Source organism: Protopterus annectens, chromosome 12.part0 (assembly GCF_019279795.1).
Source record: "Protopterus annectens isolate FY-2018-M chromosome 12.part0, PAN1.0, whole genome shotgun sequence".
NCBI lineage: Eukaryota > Metazoa > Chordata > Ceratodontiformes > Protopteridae > Protopterus > Protopterus annectens.
This window is the reverse complement of record NC_056746.1, coordinates 137813397-137835852: the sequence shown is the minus strand read 5'-3', so window position 1 is coordinate 137835852 and position 22456 is coordinate 137813397. Positions and strand designations below refer to the sequence as shown.

The 22456-nt window shown below is 47.3% G+C and overlaps 1 protein-coding gene across 2 annotated transcripts in view; it reads left to right on the top strand.

Annotated features, from left to right (window-relative positions):
* The window catches only part of LOC122816397 (nodal modulator 1-like), an 877949-nt gene that overhangs the window by 409116 nt on the left and 446377 nt on the right, over positions 1-22456 (top strand). For both annotated transcript variants that reach the window (XM_044089153.1, XM_044089155.1), the window contains exon 18: positions 8600-8695. In XM_044089153.1, coding sequence (XP_043945088.1) covers positions 8600-8695 — 96 coding nt within the window. The remainder of the gene's footprint in view (positions 1-8599; positions 8696-22456) is intronic.

Genomic DNA, 22456 nt, shown 5'->3' with positions numbered 1-22456 from the left:
AAACAAACACAGGTCTCCCATTCAGCAAGCCTCAAGCAAATCAAGTTATCACAACAGATGCCTCGGACTACGCCTGGGGGGCGCACATGACAGATCGGTGCATTCAGGGCAAATGGTCCCAAAAAGAAAAGCATCTTCACATCAATCAAAAAGAAATGCTAGCAGTAATAAATGCTATTATAGCTTTCAAGGACCTTCTACAACCAGGTCAGCTATTTATAAGAACGGACAACACCACAGTTATGTGGTACATAAACAAACAGGGAGGAACACATTCTTACCCCCTATGCAGACTGGCCATGTCACTTTGGAACATGGCCATGGACTTACAAATGGAACTACAAGCACAGTACTTGCCAGGCAAGGAAAACACGCTGGCAGACAACCTAAGCAGGAATATGACAGATCCACACGAATGGAAATTGCATCCAAAAGTTTTTACAGAAATAATCCAAGAATGGGGAAGGCCAGACATAGATCTCTTTGCCTCCCACAAGAATCATCAATTGACAAAATTCTGCTCAAGGATCTTCCATCCAAAGGCCTGGAGAGTGGATGCTCTTTCTTTCAGTTGGACATCAATGACAGTTTATGTCTTCCCTCCTCTTCCTCTGCTGCCCAGAGTTCTATTAAAGACCAAAGCAGACAGACCAAAGATGATTCTCATTGCTCCGGACTGGCCAAGGCAACACTGGTACCCATTCCTAAGGAGCCTGACGCATTCCCCATCATGGACCCTGCCTATAATGCCTCTTCTTCTGACTCAGCACAGTTTCAAAACTCTTCACAGCCAGCTAAAAACACTCAATCTAGCCACATGGAAGATTCCTTAGCATCACAACAGGCCCTACTTTCCAAGGAGGTGCAGGATGTCATTTTGGAGGCCAGAAGGCCATCAACTAGAAAAGCTTACTCCGCAAAATGGAAACGTTTTTGTGTCTGGACTGAGAAGGGCCAGGATCCTGGAAAACTGAATTTACCTCAAATACTGCAATATTTGGCTGAACTGCTAAGCAGTGGACTTTCTTTCTCCTCCATCAAAATCCATGCCTCAGCCATTTCTGCAGAATACAACACTGATCCACCTTTATTCTCTCACCCTCTCTTAAGACAGTTCCTCAGAGGGGCTAAGAATTTAAGGCCTCCAAGGAAACAACCAATACCTGCTTGGGATCTTAATTTAATTCTGGAAAAACTGACCTTGCCTCCCTTTGAGCCAGCTGCCTCATCAGATTTGCAATATTTGTCCTGGAAAACAGCTTTCCTTCTGGCTATCACCTCAGCTTGTAGAGTTTCAGAACTACAGGCTCTCATGGCTGTCCAGCCTTTTATCATCTTCCATCAGGACAGAGTTTCCTTACGAACCAACCCGTCCTTTATGCCTAAAGTGGTATCCAGGGTAGCTTTAAATCAGGCCATACATTTACCTACTTTTTATCCTAATCCTCAAAACAAAGGGGAGAGATTATTACATTCCTTGGACATCCACAGACAACTGCGTTATTATTTGGACAGAACAAAGCCTTTCAGAAAATCAGAACAGCTCTTTGTGGCCTATGAGGTAGGAGCTCAAGGGAAGCCAATTTCCAAACAGACAATCTCAAAATGGATAGCCCACTGCATATGCTTTTGCTATTCCTTTCATGACAAAACTGTTCCTACAGGCATTAGAACTCATTCCACCAGGGCCACAGCCACCTCTGCAGCCTTCCTCAGAGGAGTTCCTACCAAGGATATTTTGGAAGCAGCCACTTGGAGTTCTGTGCATACCTTCTCCAAGCACTACAACCTACCATTATACTCCATATCTAGAGCAGGCTTTGCCACTGCAGTCTTGCAGGGCATTTTGGCTCCTCCTAGTTCCACCTAGTGCCTACCACCTCTTTCTTAGCTTTGGGATTCTACCCATCTGTTTTGACTGCAGCTGCATGCACGATGAACATAGTACAGTTTTGTACCTACCATAAATGTAGATGTTTGAGTGCTAATACAGCTGCAGTCCAGGCTTCCCTCCCTCCTTCCCCTCTTGGGACAGGCCTATAGGCTAACACATCCTCATACAACCTGATTGGGGTTTTCATTTATGATGTATTTGCTTGCAACTACTGTATTTTTATTATATTGCACTGCATTATCACACAAATTTATGTATTGCCTTCCTTCTGGGGGCACCTGACATCTGGGGCAAGAAAAACTGAAGAAAATGGCGTCGGCTGGTTCCTTTATACCCCTGTCGCACTGACGTCAGGGAGGAGGCGACGACAACCGATGCCGGACCTAGACTTTGGAATTCGGCCGACCGAGGACCCGCCTGACGGCAGGAGAACCCATCTGTTATGACTGCAGCTGTATTAGCACTCGAACATCTACATTTATGGTAGGTACAAAACTGTACTTTTTACGGCAGGATCTCAACACTTTCAGTTCTTTGCGCTTCCCTTTGGCTTATCTACTGCTCCCAGAGTTTTCACAAAGTGTCTGGCTCCGGCCATTGCCTTTTGCAGGCAAAGGAATATCCAGATTTACCCATACTTAGAAGACTGCCTAATTCAGGCAGACAGCCAGGAAAAGCTGCTCAAGCACCTGGCCTTTGTAAAGGCCCTACTAACCTCCCTGGGGTACACAATCAACGAAAAGAAATCCAAACAGGTACCCACCCAAAGGATTATATTCCCGGGAGCAAGCCTGGACACAGCATCCCAGATGGCATTCCTTACACCAGAAAAGCAAACTTTCCTGTTAGCCTACTTCTCTGAACTAGCCACCAAACCCCAACTGTCTGCAAGGAAAATCCTGCAAGCTCTGGGGTTCATGGCATCTTGCATTCTACTCATTCTGTATGCCAGACTGCATATGAGGAAACTTCAGTGGTATCTAAAGAGCCTTTGGTGTCAACACTCTCAAGACCTGGAGACTCTTATTCCTATAATACCTTGCCTCAGAAAAGATTTTCTTTGTTGGGCAGCAGCATGCTCCCACAACAAGGGACTACCTTTCTCACCACCCCACGCTGCCCAGACCATCACCACAGACGCATCAGATTAGGCCTGGGGAGCACACCTGGATGGCAGGTGCATACAGGGCCAACGGAGCCCACAGCAAATCCATCTTCACGTCAACCAAAAAGAGATGATAGCTGTCCAGCACCCCGTGATAGCTTTCAAGCCCCTTCTCTCCCCAGGAGCTCTCCTTATGAAAACAGACAGCACAACTGTGATGTGGTACATCAACAGGCAGGGAGGGACTCAGTCCTACCCTCTATGCAGGCTGACCATGACCCTTTGGCACACAGCGTCTGCCATGCAACTCCACCTGTTAGAACAATTCCTACCGGGTTCTCTCAACTCTCTGGTGGACCACTTAAGCAGTAGTCTTCTGGACCCACACGAGTGGCAGCTCAACAGAAGAACCTTCACCTTAATAACTCAGAAATGGGGCAGCCCGAAGGTCGACCTCTTTGCCTCACACACCAACCATCAGCTCAGCAAGTTCTGCACCAGGGAGCATCACAGCATGGCTTGAAAGTGGATGCCTTGTCCTTCCTGTGGGTCAAGCTATCGGTCTATGCCTTTCCCCCACTACCTCTCAACCCCAAGGTACTGCTGATGTAATGGTGTCGCTGCCTTACTTTATACTGCTGATGACCTGACGTTAGTCCTGAAGCGACAGCAACCGACGCAGAAATACTAAGTCTCTGGTATTCGGGCCAGCTGAGGGCTACCCTGACAGGGATAACCCAAATGTGATAACTGCAACAGTGAATACACTTTAACATCTATACACAATTGTTCTGTCTCGCTCTTCCACCTCTTGGGTGACTCTACCTTTCGATCAGCTTTTCAGTGTAGCTAGTCGAAAGGTGTGGGGTTCCCCCAGAGTCTGTGGAACCTGTTCCGAGGAGGCCGGATACGTTTATTACAGTGCCCTCTAACAAGGAATTCCTAACAAAAGGTGTTCTGGTAGATGCTGTGGTGGTGGCGGCCACCAAAAAGGAATTGTCCGAGACTTCCTCATCTGTCCATCTGCCGAATAAGGAATCTCAAACTGTGGACAGATATGGAAAGCATGTTTTCATCAGCAGCCTTCACCCTCACGGCGCTGAATTATTTAACCCACTTTACCAGACTTCAGAGGGATCTCTTGAAGGAGTTGGGAGATACTCTCCAAGATTCTACAACTGCTGAGGTTTCAGACAGTCCCCTCTCAGCTTGCTACTTTAAATTTGGTGGTGAACAACTCCATGTGGCTTATCTCCTATGCAATTGATGGAGCTAGTAGGGCAGCGGGTACAGGAATCTCCCTAAGGAGACATTCCTGGATGCGCTTATGCGGGTTTGCAGAGCCCTTCAAGTCTTCCTTTATCAACGCCCCATTCGATTGGCTCATCCTTGTTTGGGTTGAAAGTAAAAGAGACTCTGACCAGGTGCGAGCAAGAAGGAGAGACTCTGTCTGCCGTGGGAGTCCATTTCTCCCTCCCCAGCAGGCCTTACCCCAAAGGCCAGAAAGGGGGGGATGTGGTTCCGCAAGTCCCAAAGAGCCTTTCTGGATGCACGTGGTGATTTTTTTCCCCAGGGGCAGAGGGGAAAACAAGAATGGAAGACACCAACCTCACAGCAGAGGGAGTCTGCAGAATCAGGGGGATAGGGATACATTCCTTGGTAGACCTTTCCAGCGCTCCTGAAAGTCAGTCCACCTCTAGAGGCGGTCGGGAGTTGCTTGTCATTGGAACCAAACACCTGGCTAAATATAACAAACAAATGGGTACAAGCGATCATATCCAGAGGTTACTACATACCCTTTTCCTCTCCCCCTTCAAAAAAAGATCAGTCCCGGATGTTCCACCCACTCAGAGGGATCAGGCAACCCTGGAAATCCAAAGGTTGCTTGAAAAAGAGAGTCATCCAAGACGTCCCTGCAGACCAAATTGTATCCAAAACGTACTCAAGGTTCTTTTTAGTTCTAAAAAAGACTCTGAGACTGGAGGTCCATTTTAGATCTCAGCACACTAAACAAATCGGTAAAGAAATCAAAGTTCTGGATGGTGACACTGCAGCCAATACTCCCCTTTCTGGGGAAAGACAGTTGGATGTGCTCGACAGACCTCCAGGATGTGTATAAAGATGGACAGACGATCCTGGAGTCACTTGTACTTTTGGCTTGGAGCCAGTCACTACCAATTTCGAACTCTGCCCTTAGGTCTCACTACAGTCCCCAGAGTGTTCACCAAATGCATGGCAGTAGTCACTGCTCACTTGAGGCGTCTAGGATTCCGTGTGTTTCTGTACTTGGACGACTGGCTCCTAACCGCCATCTCCGAGCATCTACTAAACAGAGGAAGAGACACCACAATCCACCTTTGCTCTCAACTAGGCATTAAAATAAATTTCAAAAAGTCTGCCTTATTGCCATCACAGCATACTGTATTTATAGGAGTAGACTTAGAAACAAGTGAAATGATGGCCAAACTTCCTCCCGACAGGATGCGAACCCTATGTCAACAAGTAGAAAATCTCCTGATAAAAAAGAAAGTTCAAGCAAAGGTTATTTGGTACCTCTTGCACACTTGCACAAGTCCTTTAGTGGTTACTTTTCACCCAATGGTCAATGCAGGAGTTGCCCATGTCCCACAAGATCATCATAACGGAATCCTGTAAAAGGGACCTACGCTGATGGCTTCACTCTACTCAGGTGGTTTTGGGCAGACCATTCATTCCTCCTCAACCAATAGCCGCAGTTACCACGGACGCTTCCCAGATAGGGTGGTGGGGGGCATTATCTGGGGAAGACTGTCCAAAGAGTCTGGCAAGAATACGAGAATCACTTGCATATCAATGTCCTAGAGATGAGAGCTGTGCCTTTGGCGTTGCAGGCATTCCAGGACTCCCTTCCACTAGGAACAATTGCAATCCAGACAGACAATAGGTCAGTCGTGTGGTACATAAACAAACAAGGAGGAACCAGATCTTACCCCCTATGTCGAGAGGCTCAAAGAGTATGGCAGTGGGCAGTCTCTTCCCAGCATATTCTGATAGCTATGCATATCTCAGGGAAATCCAACATGACAGCAAACAAACTAAGCAGAGCTATTCTAATGCCTCATGAGTGGTCCGTAAAACAGCAGATTATGAACCAGGTTTTTCGCAAGTGGGGCCAGCCTTGCTGCGACCTCTTTGCCATGTCCATGAATGCGAAATGCATCAGCTACTTTGCCCTGATTCCCCCCTCTGGGGAGTCACCAAGGGATGCACTCGTACACAATTGGCCCCTGGGTCTCCTTTATGCTTTCCTTCCTTTCCCCTTGATCCCCAAATTTCTGCAGAAAGCCAACACTTTGAGAAGCAGGTTGATACTTATCGTCTCGTTCTGGCCTCGTCAGATTTGGTTCCCCTTCTTATGGCCGCTGGCTTCTGGACCCAGTCCTAGACCTCCTGACGCACTCATCAGGAATACTGTATCCCTCCTCAAAACCCTCAAACTGACAGCGTGGCTGCTCCACTTCCAACTTCAGCCAAGCTTCCGTACTTATCCCCTGCTATGAAACATATTCTGATTTCATCCCATAGATTTTCAAATGGTGGCTTTTGGTGTTAACAACTTACATTTCTGGGGTGACACATACCCATGGTCAGTACAAAAGATAGAACTTATAGATTTTTGCTTTTTTAAAGCTTATTCTTGTAGCATCTTGTAGCATTTTTCTGTTGTATATTCTGTTCTTATTTTTTTACACATTTTTAGATACAGAATAATAACTATTACCCTAAACATATGAAATAATTTAATTTGTCCTAAAAAAGGAGGACATTTGCCATTTTTACAATTTTTTGTCAGGACACAACTGCCCAAAGAGGGACTGTCCCTCGCAAAGTGGGACAGGTGGTAACCCTAATCCCATAAGACAACAGCTAGGAAGCTTTATGCAAGCAAATGGAAGAGGTTTTCCTGTTGGGCTCTAAACAATCACAATGATCCCTTCACGGCCCTTATATCATCTATTTTGGACTTTTTAGCAAAACTTTTCAATGAAGGTACAGCAGTGGCAACCATATGAGTACAATTGGCTGCTGTTTCTGTCACATTGGAGAAATGGGCTTCAAAATTATGTCCCATAGACTGTGCAAGGCCTTTTTGAGAGATACCTTTGTGTTAAGGCCCCCAGTGAAAGAACCACCAACTACTTGGGATCTCAATTTGGTATTGTCCACTCTAATCCTTCCTCCTTATGAACCAGCTTCATCTTGTCGTCTGAAGTTCCTAATGTGGAAAACAATGTTTTTGGTGGCCATCACATCAGCTAGGCAGATGTCAGAACTCCAAGCATTGTCCATATGTTCCCCCCTACTTGGTTTTCCATAAGGATAGAGTTTCCCTTGGAACTAATCCATCATTCCTCCTGAAAGTTTGTTCCGAGACTAACTTGAATCAGTCTATTGACCTACCTGTTTTCTTCCTAAATTACAGCAACAGGGTACAGTATAAATTATAGCAGTTCGATGTACACAGGCAACTAAGATTCTACCTGGACAGGACTAAACAGTTCAGAAAATTGGATTAGCTGTTTGTATCCTTTTCAGACAAAAGAAAGGGCGTTCCAATATCAAAAGTCACCCTAAGTGGCTGACTGATACTATATCCTACTCGTATACCTCGCAAAATAAACAATTGCCTGGTAAGATAAAAGGTCATTCACTAAGAGCCATTGCCACCTTATCTGCTTTTCTGGCTAGATTACCTATGGATTCAGTTTGTGCTGCAGCCACATGGGTAAGGGCTCATACCTTTATCATTCATTACAAAGTAGATTTAGCCTTGGAACAGGGCTTAATTTGGATCCACTCTTCTGAAGAGTTTGTTCCCTTGAGCCACCCGAGAAAGAAGGTGCTAGGGGCACTGTCCCAACCAGCAAAGACTGAAAGTGAGATAGGACAACGTAACATAAAGACATTATGTACTCACCATAAGGTTCCATGTTTGTTGTCCATCTCGCCTTCATTCTTGCGTCCCACCCTCCTTCCCCCAACCTTCACTCCTGGAGGATCGAGAGGTCTTTGTTGGATTTGGAAATTGTGTTCTCTGATGTCCTTCCTCAGTCTTGTATCCCACATGTTGTGGCTGTAACTTTTGTATATAGGTATAATTATCTTAGTACTATTTAGTAATTACAAACAAGATCTGGGGGTTCTGCCCTTGGCATGATGGGATAGGGTATAGCCTCAAGCCAGTAGAAGCTCTTGAGCTTTAGATATAGGCCGAGTCGGAACCGATTCTCTGTTCCAACCCAACCAGCAAAGAATGAAGGTGAGATGGACAGCAAACATGGAACGTTATGGTGAGTACATGACTTCCTTTTATCCATAGTCAAGTAATTTTTATTTATTTTCTATAAGAGAGACTTTAAAGATGTACATTAAGATTTTCACTCTGTGATTTGATTGTGCAAGAAAAAAAAAACAGGAAAATGTTTGTTCTTGTAAGCAGAGAAAAACACCTTTTGGTGAATTACAATTTTTTGGCATTTACTAATAAGTGTGGTAAATAGCCATGTAATGTGAGAGTTGCTTTATAAAGTGCGACTGAATGAATTCTGTTTTACCTGCAGATCTGCACCAAGCATCCTTACACTGACTGCTGTTCGTCATCATGTCCTTGGTACGGTAACAACTGATAAACTAGCCGATGTAGCAATAACCATAAAGTAAGTTTATGAATGTTATTATCTTGTAGTTATAGTATACTTCTTTTTTCTTACAAATATTTGCTATATTAGCCAGTGAAAATGGGCAAGGTTTGGTGCCTATTATCATAGGACAGCAGGTACTAGAAGTGGATAATTAGACTCGTGACCTTGAAGGGCAATTGCTGCTAACAGATTTGTGAGCGTGCAGACTTTTTACCTTTAAAACTTACCTAGTTCTGACACTTGTACCCAAATGGGAAAGAAATTTTGTGTGCATTCTTCAGGGAAACGGAATTTAAATTAGCACTCATTTCAACAGAAGCTTAAAAGTTATGCTAGGAAGCTAGACTTCTGCTGTCATAATGTTAATTTTCTATCACAGTGCTTCGGCCATAAATTGGGTTCAGTGTTCCTCAGGTTTTATTAGCCTTTTCATAGTTCCAAAAAAAAGGTATTCAGATTTTGGTTGTAGTACAGGGGAGGTTATGTCAGTGGTGCACAGCAGACTTTTATTAGTGACCCATAGATAACATGGCCAGTTAGGAATCTTTTTTTGCATTAGTAATCTGCCAAATTATTTATACTGAATTGCTGAGTTTATTATATAGAGAATTATGATCTGGCCGCTGATCATAACCTACTTATTATGCGTTCAAGACATGGATGCCAAGAAATTCACCTCAAGACTGTGTGCGCGCGCATATGTGTGTGTGTATGTGTGTATATATATATATATATATATATATATATATATATATATATATATATATATATATATATATATATATATAGATATATATGTATATATATATATATAGATATATATGTATATATATAAATGTGTGTGTGTGAGAGAGAGAAAGAGTTGTGTATTTATTTGTGTATGGGTGTGTATATATAATATACACCCACACACAAACATGTAATGTCTGTTGACAGTAAACTTTGCAGTTGCAACTTCCCCAAGAGAACAGTGCTCATCCTACACATTTGCACTCACAGTAACACAGCAAGTATCCATGCACACATACTCGCAGACTCGCACTGTCCCACTACACACTCCAACAGAGACAGACTGACCTACACTTGTGTACACACTCATACACAGATTCTCTACTACTTACCTGGGAAGGCAGTCTGCACAGGGTGAAGGTGCTCCGTTTTCAGAGTACATGCTACATATATGAGGGGAGGTTAGAACTAAGTGGAAAAGATTCTTTATTCCCAAAGGAGAGTACATGATCAGCCAGATGTATCGGTGTCCCTTATGCATTTTTTCCACAAGATGCTTTTTGTCGCTGTGCGTGCTGACCATTGTGCTTCCCCAATCAGGCGTTACTGTTCTTCTGTCATACATGGGAATTACCTCAGGACAGTTTAGGGGCAAGAGCCATCTGGAAATGCTGTCATACAGGCAGTCAAGAGGGCTGCGTATACTCTTGATGGCATTGTGACAGTGAGGATATTTGTATGGTTTGCCTCTTATCTTGTATAGTTTACCTCTCTCCTTGGGCAGGGGATGAGCTATCTGTGTCATTGCTGGGACCCGCAGTGCTTTCTCCCTGTGAGTGTAGTCTATCGTACTGTATACTCTTAATGAGGGCTACCACCAAGGCAGTTACTTGCTGAGCTCAGAGACGGTCTCCAAGACCCATACTGCACTGTTGCCTCTCCTCTGAGAGATGGTGCCTCTATGCATTCTGTTGCATCCTGCCTTCCCCCATCCACTATGGTGCACACCCACCCTTCCCCATCCACAGTGGTACACATCCGTACTCCCCTGTCAGCTTTACGTGCCAGAGCCACTAAGTGAAATTAAGTTACAGCTTTATCCATCTGTGCAACTGGAAATGGCTATTAATGTCCATAACAACCATGATTTGGAAGTGTCAGACTGGTAGAAATGTTAAGCTTCAGTGAAGAAACATGTTTCAGCCATTTCATCCTCTCTGTCCTTGGGTTCCCCTCTCTACTTCATGTTGCTAATAAAGCATGTATTTAAGGAGGTCCACTATTTAAAACCATCCAGAAAAAGGACATCACCACATTGGACAGCAACTGTTCTAGTGAAGCTTATGTTACCTCCCTTTGTACCAGCTGCTTCTGCTCCACTAAAATTTTTGATATATGCAAAAAAACTGTATTAGTGGCAGTAATTTGTGCCAGAAGAGTTTTGGAATGGCAACTTTAATGTGCAAAGAACCTTTCTTTATCTTCCTTTATGGCTAGTATGCATTATGATCCAGTCATTAAAGTTATGCCTAAAATTGTAAGAGAGAGAGAGGCTAGCTGCCTGCCTAGGTTTTTTTGAGCTCCTTGAAACAAGGGAGAGAGGATTTTGTGCTCCTGTGTTGTGCATATGGAGACGAGATTTAGGTGGACAGTACCAAAGAAGTGAGAGAATGTCATCAGTTATTTGTTTTAACTGCAGAGGAGAAGGATGAAAAGTAGGATGTTAAGTTGTCAATCTCGCCTTCATTCTTGCTGGATGGGTTCGGAGCCGATCCTCTGCTCCGACTCGGCACTTGCTTTAGCTCGAGAACTCCTTTTACCAGCTTGAGGCAACCCTATATCCCATGATGCAAGGCGGAACTACCTCAGATCTCGTTTGCCGCTTAGCGAAAGAGGTCTCCTTTGCCAGCTGAGGTAAGTTTTTCTTAGTCAAATAAGAAAAGTGTAGTTAGGGTTTATTTTTCCCTGTTAGTGTTAGTGTAGTCTGTAATTAGTTACAGCCCACCCTATTCCCTATTTTTCAACTTTTTATAAACTTTTATAAGTTTTAATTTTAAGTAGTTTAGTCAGGCCTAGTTCCCCTTGGTTATCCCTTCCTGTGTGTTTGTGTAAGGGATTAATTTGTGTGTTTGTTGGGACTGTTTGTGTTCTATCCTCCTAAGGATGTCAAAAGAAGGCAAGGTCTCAGGCTTCAAGAAGTGTGACCAGTGCTGTCAGAAAATGTCTCTGACAGACGGTCACACTTCTTGTGTTTATTGCCTGGGGCCTTTGCACCTGCAGGACTCCTGTGCTTTGTGTCATGCTTTTAGCCAGAGAGTCCTGCAGGAAAGGAGGAATAAACTCATCCTCCGAGGTTTACTTAAACCTGAAGGTTCTCCTCCTAAATCAGGGTCAGGAAAACCTCATAAGCCACCGAAGGCTCAGGCTACAGTGTCCAAGCCTCCTCCGGTGGCTCCGTCTCCGTCGGAGCCGATATCGGCTCCGGCTGGAGTCGATACTTCTTCGACTCAAGTAGTGGGTTCGGTGCCGGCTCCGATACCCTGACTGCTGTGGCCTTGTCGGCTCCGGCTGGAGCCGACACTTTATCCAGCTTCGGGGCCGAGAAATCCTCGGCTCCATCTGGGGTTCAAGGGACTTCGGCTCCGATGGCTTCGACCCGTAAGAGATCCCGGTCCCCCTCTATTATGAGTATTCACTCGGCCCCGGGATCTCCTCTTTTGTCGGAGCGGAGCCATCGGAGCCGATCTTCGAGATCTTCCAGGCTGTCTGACCACGACTTGGAGAGGGTGGTAAGCAGGCTGTTGAAGTCTCAGGCACTGGCCCAAATGCTCCATAGCCCGTCTCAACAGACTTTGGCTATAGCCCCAATTCTTGAACTTCCTCCTCCGACTCCACACCAGAGTTCGGGCCGGAGCTTCTTGGGACAGCGACTGTTTCGATGCGAGCCGATACATCCTTTGGCTCCGCGTCCTCGGCTCCGATCTCCTCCTTGAGACCTTCCTTGGAGGGATCCGGTCGTCGGGTTTCCACTGTCGGCTCCGAGGGGGCTAGTGGCATCGGACCCTTGTCCGACCCCGCTCTCCCTCTCGGGGCTTCGGCTTTGGTAAGCTCGGCGCCGACATCGGCCTCGGAGCCTTCTCTCTCTTTGGAGCCGACCATTCCTGTCTCTTCAGAGCGGGTGTGTTCCGGCCTCCCGGGGAGAGGAGCCTTTGAGGTGATGAGGAGTGTCCTGGCCTCTGAGCCCGGTCAATGGTCCATCCCTCTAGCTCCTCCCTCATCAGTGCCTGCAGATGCCTCCTGCCAGCCTCTTGCTCTCAGGCCCAGGGATCCATCGTCCCAGGTTTCCCCACTGGGAATTTCCTCCTCTTCCGAGGTTTCTCCTGACCCTGCAGGGGAACCCCCTCGGAAGAGGACGTGTAAGAGGAAACACACAGACTCCCCTGAGTCTACTACATCTGATACCGACTTAGATGAGTCGGAGGGTTCCCCACGGTCCCCCTTTGAGGATGTCTCCTTTTCAGACATCCTTGAGCTCCTCAAACAGAGGGGGAATTGGCCCTCCATTGACCCGTCCGAGGATGAGTCGGTATACCTGGAGGCTTTTGGATCCCGACCCTCCACCTCCTGGGTGTCTCCGCCTTTCGACCCACTTATGCAGGTAGTGGCTCGGAAGGCGTGGGCGGCTCCAGATTCTGTGGAACCTGTCCCCAGAAGACCATCCAAGTTCATTACGGCCCCGTCGGATAAACAGTTCCTTTCCAAAGGTGTCTCTGTGGATGCTATGGTGGTGGCGGCGGCCATTAAGAAGGAACTGGCGTTTCCTTCAGTACCTGTCCATCCTCCTAACAAGGATTCTAGGACCATGGACAGGTATGGAAAGCGGATGTTTTCTTCAGCGACCTTTGCTATGCGTTCGCTGAATTACCTTTGTCACTTCACCAGGCTTCAACGAGATATTCTCAAGGAACTGGGTGAAGTAGTCCAGGATCCTTCTGCTGCTGGGGCTCAGGAAAAGATTGCCTCACAGCTTGCTATCCTGAATTCCATATCTAACTCCTCCGTGCGGCTCATATCTTATGCGGCCGATGGAGCGAGCAGCACCGCAGGCACAGGAGTTGCTCTTAGACGCCAAGCCTGGATGCGGCTGTGTAATTTTGCGGACCCCTTTAAGGCGTCCTTCACTAATACCCCCTTTGATGGTTCGGCTTTGTTCGGACCTCAAGTGAAGGATACCTTGACCAGGTGTGAGCAGGACGGTAAAACTCTTTCTGCCGTTGGAGTCCAATTTTCCGCTCCTTCTAGACCATATCCCAAGGGTCAGAAAGGGGGGAAGATGTGGTTCCGTAAAGCCCAAGGAGCTACACTGGACACCGTGGTCAGTTTACCCCAGAGGCAGAGGGGTAACAATAATAGACGCCCTAGAGGCAGGGGAGTCCTCAGAACCAGGGCAACAGGGAGTCTCTTCCTGAGAAGCCTTTTCAGCATCCCTGAGGTGTTGCCCGACTGTCCACCCTTGGAGGCAGTCGGGGAAGGATTTCACTGTACCCAGTAGCCTGGCAATCCCTATCCCAAGAGAAGTGGGTACAGTCGATTATATCCGAGGGTTACAAGATCCCCTTCGTAAGGTTTCCGTACCTCCACAATCCCTTCCAGACATCTCACCCGGTCAAAGGGATTTGGCAAAGCAGGAGGTTTCAAAACTCCTAGAAAAAGAGCCGTCCAGACAGTACCGTAGACCAAGTAGGATCCGCGTCTACTCAAGATTCTTTTGGTCCCCAAAAGGACGGGAGATTGGAGACCAATATTAGACCTGAGCAATCTGAACAGATTTGTCAAAAGGCAAGATTCCGGATGGTCACGCTTCAGTCCATTCTGCCTTTTCTGGGCAAGGACAACTGGATGTGCTCTATAGACTTTCAGGATGCGTACTATCACATAAAGATTCACAGGCGCTCCAGGAGGTTTCTCCGCTTTCGGCTAGGGACCAGTCATTACCAATTCAGAGCCCTGCCCTTTGGCCTCACTTCAGCCCCCAGAGTGTTTACCAAATGCATGGCAGTGGTCACAGCTCACCTGAGACGTCTAGGATTCCAGGTGTTTCCTTATTTGGACGACTGGCTCCTCTCCGCCACCACTAAGTGTCAGCTTCTTCAGTCCAGAGACTACACCCTTCAGCTTTGCAAGAATCTGGGAATTTCAGTAAATTTCATAAAATCTTCTCTGCTGCCTTGCCAATCTATCACCTTTATAGGCAGAGTTAAATACCGTCAAAATGTTAGCCAGACTAACAGATCAAAGAATTCTGGACATCCAAAAATTTGTTTGGCTTCTGTTACAAAGCAACAAGATCAAAGCCAGGTTTGTCCTGAAAGTTCTAGGCCTAATGGCTGCGGCCATTGTTCTTTTACCACTGGCTCGCTTTCATATGCGTCTCCTGCAGTGGATGCTATTCACGCAGTGGTCGTATCACAATCTTCCGATGAGACACGAAATCTTAGTAACACAGTCGTGCAGGGCTCATCTAGGCTGGTGGATATCTTCCCCTCTTCTTCATCAGGGCCGACCCTTTGTTCCCCCTCCTCCAGTTGCCACAGTCACCACGGATGCCTCTCTGATCGGGGGGGGGCATTATCAGGGCAGGATGGTCCACGGGACGTGGCAACCCATAGAATACCATCTGCACATAAATGTCCTGGAGATGAGAGCAGTGCTTTTAACGTTGCAAGCCCTTGGCGTCTTTCTTCCCACGGGACTATTGCAGTACAGACGGACAACATGTCCGTGGTCTGGTACATCAACAAACAGGGCGGAACCAGGTCCTATCCCTTATGTCGAGAAGCTCTCAGACTTTGGCAATGGGCGATCTCTTCTCAGCGGTTTCTGATAGCAACGCACATCCCTGGCAGGTCCAACCTATTGGCGGACAGGCTAAGCAGATCTATTCTGATGCCTCACGGTGGTCTCTCAATCAATCTGTAGTGGATCAGATTTTTCTGAAGTGGGGCACTCCTTGTTGCGATCTTTCGCTACCCCTCAAAACAACAAGTGCCCAGACTATTTCACTCTATTTCCCCTTCCAGGCCAACCCCTGAGAGACTCTCTAACCCAGGATTGGCCTCGGGGACTTCTTTATGCTTTTCCTCCCTTTCCATTGATTCCACAAGTCATTCAGAAAGCCACCGTTCTGAGAGCCAAATTGATCCTCATTGCTCCTTTTTGGCCTCGACAGATTTGGTTTCCGTCTCTGCATCGTCACCTTCTGGTGCAGCCCTGGCATCTGGACCCAGTTCCGGATCTTTTGATCCACCAGTCGGGTCAGCAGCACCGGGCCATTCATTCTCTCAACCTCACTGCTTGGTTGCTCCACTTCCTTCCCTAGCCAGGCTACCAATGATTTCTGACTCAGAGACATTTTAGTGTCTTCTTTGAAGTCGTCCACTAGGACTATTTATGCTAGCAAGTGGCGACGGTTTTCGATGTGGGCAAACTCCAGAAATATTGATCCTTTTACTGCTCCCGTACATTCTGTTTTAGATTTCCTAGCGGAGGTTTTCATTCGGGATCCTCGTCATCTACAGTCAAAGTACAACTGGCTGCCATTTCCAAGTATCATGTTGGCTTGCATGACAATAACATCATGTCTCATAGATTATGCAAGGCCTTTTGAGAGGAGTTTTCTCCTAAAACCACCTATAAAGCATCCTCCTCCGCAATGGGATCTAAACTTAATGTTAGCATCCTTGATACTACCTCCTTTCGAACCGTCTGCTTCATGTTCTTTGAAGTTATTGACGTGGAAAACTATATTTTACTGGCTGTCACTTCTGCAAGAAGGGTTTCAGATTCAGGCTCTCTGTATTCGTTCACCTTATTTGGTTTTTCATAAGGACAGGGTATCGTTAAGAACTAACCCTTCCTTTCTCCCCAAGGTTGCATCTCAAACCAATATTAACCAATCTATAGATTTACCAGTCTTTTTCCCTAACTATTCTGACAGAGCTGAACAGAAATTGCATTTTTTGGATGTCCATCGTCAGCTCAGGTACTACTTGCATAGGACTAAACAAATTAGAAAATCGGACCAATTGGTCTCTTATGCAGAAAACAGGTTAGGTCTTCCAGTTTCTAAAGTGACCTTATCCAGATGGTTGACTTCCACCATTTCCTATGTGTACTCTCTCAGAGGCAAACAACTACCTTCTAAGCCAAAAGCACACTCGAGCAGGAGTCTATCCACTTCTGCAGCTTTTCAGGATAGACTTCCCATTGATACCATTTGTGCAGCAGCTACTTGGGCCACGCCTCATACCTTTGTTTCTCATTACAAGTTGGATTTGGCCTCCAGAGATAGGGCCAGTTTTGGTTCCACAGTTCTCAAGAGTCTGTTCCATTGAGCCACCGGGATACAGGTGCTAGGACGCTGTCCCATCCAGCAAGAATGAAGGCGAGATTGACAACTTAACATTTAGAAGTTATGTACCTACCATAACGTTCCATGTTAGTTGTCTTCTCGCCTTCTTTCTAGGCCCCTCCCTCCTTCCCCCTGGCCTGGACAGATCTTGAAGAGTTCCTATTAGTTTGTTTCCTCTGGATCTTTATGAGGACTTCTTTTAGGAAACTTTGTTCCTAATTTGGTTAGGATAACCTTTAGCAGGGTAAGTTAGCTGCCAAACGAGATCTGAGGTAGTTCCGCCTTGCATCATGGGATATAGGGTTGCCTCGAGCTGGTAAAAGGAGTTCTCGAGCTAAAGCAAGTGCCGAGTCGGAGCCGAGGATCGGCTCCGAACCCATCCAGCAAGAAAGAAGGCGAGAGAAGACAACTAACATGGAACGTTATGGTAGGTACATAACTTCTAATTTCTAAACAGAGTATATCAGAATGGCTAGTAAATTGTAATTGCTTATGTTACTGTTTTCATGGCATGACTATAGCCGGCCAGGTTCAAGCTAACTCCACGAGGACCATAGCAGCAATTGGTGCATTTCTGAGCATGACCAGTACTTAAGTTGTCCTCTGTTCCCGCTATCTCCAATTACTATAATCTGGACATCTCCTGTAAAACAAGGAGAAAGTGCCACATACATCATTCAAGATCTCCTGCAGACCACTCCTTCTTGTGTTCAGCTATCCACTGGTCCGTAATCTTCCCAGATGTCATGACTGAAACAGTGAAACCTACAGTGAGCATAGTAGACTTAAGTAGGAAGTTACCATAATTTTAGATATCCAAGTATGTTCACCGATGGTGTCATTTTCCACCTAATTCATAGCTTCTAGTAATTTACAGGAAAAATAAATCAAATGCATTTAGAGATGGTTAAAATTAAACGCTGAAGCAATTTATCCAGTCAGATAAAAATCTAGAGAACAGTAGATCTGAAGTAGTTAACTTCATTTTATCTGCAACCTGTGGGTATACGGATCTGTATCGGATCTGAGCCGGCAACTTTTTTCTAGCATCTGCTCCAAGCTCTGGGCTCCTCCCCTTACCCGTAATGCCCTACCATCTCTTATCTTCCCTCAGATCTCATTTGCTGTGCCAGTAGTGTGCATTGTGGTCTCCTTTGCTCTGAGCTCAGGGATAGTAAGTGGTATTAATACTTGTATCTAGTGTGTGTTTGAGTGAATAATTTCCCTTCCTCCCCTTATTTAGTGTATCGCTTGTCGTCGGTGTAAAAAAAAAAAAAAAGAAAAAGTTTTGCAAACTTTGAGAGTAGTTTTTGTTAGGCCTGCCCTTCCCCTACCTGTGTTTGTGTGTTTTTTTCCAGTAGGTAGTGTTTTTACGTTTGAGTGCAGGACTATGGCTGATCAGCCGAAGCCTGTTTTCAAAAAATGTTCAGAGGGTGGCCATAAGCTCTCCCCAGCTGATGGTCACACTCTGTGTGTAATTTGCTTGGGAGTGGCACATTTGTCCACTCAATGTGCTATCTGCTCCAGTTTCAATCCGAGGGCCCTTAGGGATCAGAAGGCCAAGTTAGTAGCCAAAGGCCTTCTCCCTGCTGCCATGCTGGAATCTGCCTCGGCCACGGTCTCTAGTGTTCCACTTCCCACCCAAACAGGGATTCAACCTCCTGCGTCTTCTTCTGGTGATGGGTCTACTAAAGACAAATCTACTGTCAGCATGACTGACAAGGATAAAAAACAAGACAAAGATAAAGTAAGGCGCAGAGAGGATAAGGAGAAGAGAAAGGACAGACATCGCAAGAGATCCCCGGACAGGGAGCTCTTTTTCAGTCCCCCTTCTAAGACCATGAGGCCTGTTTCTCCACAGCTCTGGTTTCCTCGCTTCTCACCGGAGCCGTTGGAACATTCGGACCCGAGGCCTTCCCCCATTGTGCAGACCAGCCAGATCCGAGTCGGTGGCCTCTTCGAGGTTGATTCGGAGCTTATCGGACATGGGCAGGATGATGCAGAGATTCATCCAGACCCAAATTCAGATGGGAGTCTTGCCAGGTCCCTCTCCCTCTGGAGGGGGGACCTCCATGCATTTTTTCCGCCCCATCTCTCCTTCCCCGAGCTGTGCTTCAGGGCTCTTGGATCCAAGGTTTTTCGGAGCTGGTAGCTCAGCGCCAACGGTTCCCCCAACCTCGACTCCGGCTGTTACCTTGAGTTCCTCGGATCTGACTTGTTCGGATCCAAGTGACTCTCGGAGCCGCGGACAGGGAGTCGGCCCCAAGAGAAGAGATTCGTCGGCTCTGACCTTTTCGGATCCTCCAATACCTTCCCTCGGACCTCAGGCTACCCTGGCTTCGGCTTCGGTCCCCAGTTCGGATCCGGGGAGGGCGTCTTCCTTACTGGGTGCTAAGGAGGTCCACTCTCCCTTGGCCTTCGAAGTGGTGGAGAGGGTTCTCTCCCAGGGATTGAGACCCCAGCCCATCCCCTCGGATACCACCCAGGCCCACCTGGATTTGGCAACGACTCCCTTCATCCTGTCTCAGAGACAGCCCATGCCAGAGGATCCCCAGGTTATTTTCCCTGAGGAAACTCCTGCAGCTCACAAATCCCCTTCTGAGAGTCCCACTGAAGAGGGGCACTGCAAGCGCAAGTGCTAAAGAAGGCACTTGAACTCCCCCGAGTCCCTCACTACGGACACTGACTTAGATGAAAGAGAAGGTTCCTTCAGGTCACCTCCCGAAGACGTCTCCTTCAGAGAAATTATGGAGATCCTCCGCCAGAGGGGAGGTTGGTCAGCCCCAAAACCTTCTGGGGATGAGTCAGTGTTCCTGGAGGCCTTTGGCATGGGCCCATCTACTTCCTGGGTGTCCCTGCCAGTGGACCCCTTAGTGGACCTCATCACCACGAGTGCATGGAAGGAGCCTGACACCGTAGAGCCTATCCCTAAACGCCCTGACAAGATTTTATCTCCCCCTTCCAACAGACAACCTTGGTCAAAAGAGCCCCAGTGGATGCTATGTTGGTCGCAGCGGCCACAATGAAGGAACTAGCACAGGAAAGTTCCTTTGTCCACCCTCCAGACAAGGAGTCCAGGTCGGTGGATAGGTTTGGGAAGCACGTCTATTCTTCAATGACCTTTTCAATCCGTGCGCTGAATTATTTGGCATGTGATCGGGCTTCAGTGAGACCTCACTTCGGAATTCACTGAGTCGCCCCCAGAGTAGTTTTCGCTGCAGGACAGGCAGTTGTTCTTGGCGAAAATGTCTACTCTGAAGTAAGTCTCAAACACGTCGATGCGACTCCTTTCCCATGGCACGAAGGAGCAGCTAGGGTGGCTGGGACAGGCATAGTCATGAGGCATCATGCCTGGCTCAGGTTGTGTCAGTTCGCGGACCCTTTTAAGGCGTCATTTATCAACGCTCCCTACAACGGTTCTTCCCTTTTTGGGAAGACAGTACGTGACACCCTTGGCCAGAGCGAAAAGGACTGGAAGACTTTGTCTGCCATCGGGATCCGCTTCTTTAACCCTCAGCGGTCCTTCTCTAGGAATCAGAGGGTAGACGAAGATGTGGTTCCGAAAATCTCAGTTTTCCCAGGATTCTCAGGACAACTATTCCCCCAGAGGCAGAGGGGGACAGGATCGACACCGACCCAGAGGTAGAGGGGGTCCCAGGAATTTTAGGTCTAGGGAACCCTTTTCTGATAGACCCGGTCAGCAGCCCTGAGGGGTTGCCCGACTGTCCTACTCTGGAGGCAGTCGGGGGAAGATTCTCCTTACATCCAGTGGCATGGGAATCGATTACAACATATCACTGGGTTTTACAGATAATATCCAGAAGTTACTCTATCCCATTTGTTGCCCCTCCAAATATTCCAAAACACCTCCCGGATGTTCCACCCGCTAACAGGGAGGCCGCAGCGCTAGAGGTTTCAAAGCTGCTTCTCAAATGAGCCATCGAACAGGCCCCCCCCCCCCCCCCCGATCAGTCCGGATCAGGCATCTACTCAAGGTTCTTTTTGATGCCAAAAAAGATGGGGGACCTTAGGCCCATTCTAGACCTGTCAGCATTAAAACTGTCTGTAGCCAAACAGAAATTCTGGATGGTCACCCTACAGTTCATTCTACCTTATCTCCGAGAGTGCGACTGGATGTGCTTGTTAGACCTCCAGGATGCTTACTACCACATCAAAATACACAGAAGCTCCAGAAGGTTTCTACGCTTCCAGCTGGGAGCCAGTCATTTTCAGTTCAGAGCCCTACCCTTTCGTCTCACCACAGCCCCCGGGTGTTCACCAAGGTAATGGCAGTTGTAGCGTCTCACCTGAGGCTTCAGGATATCCAGGTGTTTCCATACCTAGACGACTGGCTCTTCGCTGCGCCCAACAAGCATCACCTGTGTCTGGCCCGAGATTTCTACATTCGGTTGGCAGATCTACTGGGGATTACAGTCAATGTTCAGAAATCCCAATTGCAACCAGTACAAGTTCTAGACTTCATTGGGGCACGGCTAGACACTCTGCAGATAAAGGTATTCTTAATTCCAGACAGGATCCTCCACCTCAGGTGCCACATTGCTCAGATAGCAAACTCCAAGTCTCCAAAGGCGAGTGAGGTTCTCCGGGCTCTGGGCTCCATGGCTGCGCCATATCGATTCTCCCTTGTGTGAGACTTCACATGCGGGTTCTTCAATGGACTCTGGCTATTCAATGGTCTTGGCTAGACCTGCCCATGGAATTTCCGATCAAGATCAGTCATGTCTGCAGGACGTCTCTTCTTTGGTGGTTAAGTTCACCGGAGATATCAGAAGGACGCCCCTTCGCGTCATCTCCAGTCCAAGCCACAGTGACCACAGACGCCTCCCACCTCGGGTGGGGGGGATACTGTTTGGGAAGGACAGTCCAAGGCATGTAGTCCTAGTCAGAGACCAAGTTGCACATAACTAGAGATGAGGGCAGTGCTTTTAGCGTTGGAAGCCTTTCACACTGTCCTCCCTCTCGGATTGATTGCAGTTCAGTCAAACAACATGTCTGTTGTCTGGTATATCAACAAGCAGGGGGGAACCAGATCCTACCCTCTATGTCGCGAGGCCATGAGAGTGTGGGAATGGGCGATCTCCACCGGTCGGTTTCTGATAGCAACGCACATCCTGGGGTGCTCCAACATTTTAGCGGACAGATTGAGTCGAGCCATTCTGATGCCGTATGAGTGGTCTCTGAAACGGTCAGTAGTGGAGGAGATCTTCCTTGCATGGGGTCAGCCTTGCTGCGATCTCTTCGTATCTCCTTCCAACGCGAAGTGCAGCTGGTTCTTTGCTCTGATTCCCTCACCAGGGAAAGTCCCCAGAGACGCACTAGTCCATGCTTGGCCCCACGGGCTTCTGTATGCTTATCCACCTTTGCCACTCAATCCGAAGTTTCTTCAGAAAGCTTGCCGATTGCGGTGCAAAGTGATCCTCATTGTCCCATTCTGGCCTCGTCAGGTTTGGCTCCCATTCCTTTGGTCTCATCTCTTAGCTCCCCCGTGGGTTCTGGATCCCTGCCCGGATCTAATCTCCCATCCATCGGGGACCCATCCGCCCGATCTGGGCAGCCTCAAGCTGACAGCCTGGTTGCTCCAGTTCCGTTAATTGCCAGGACTCCCGGTCTTTCAT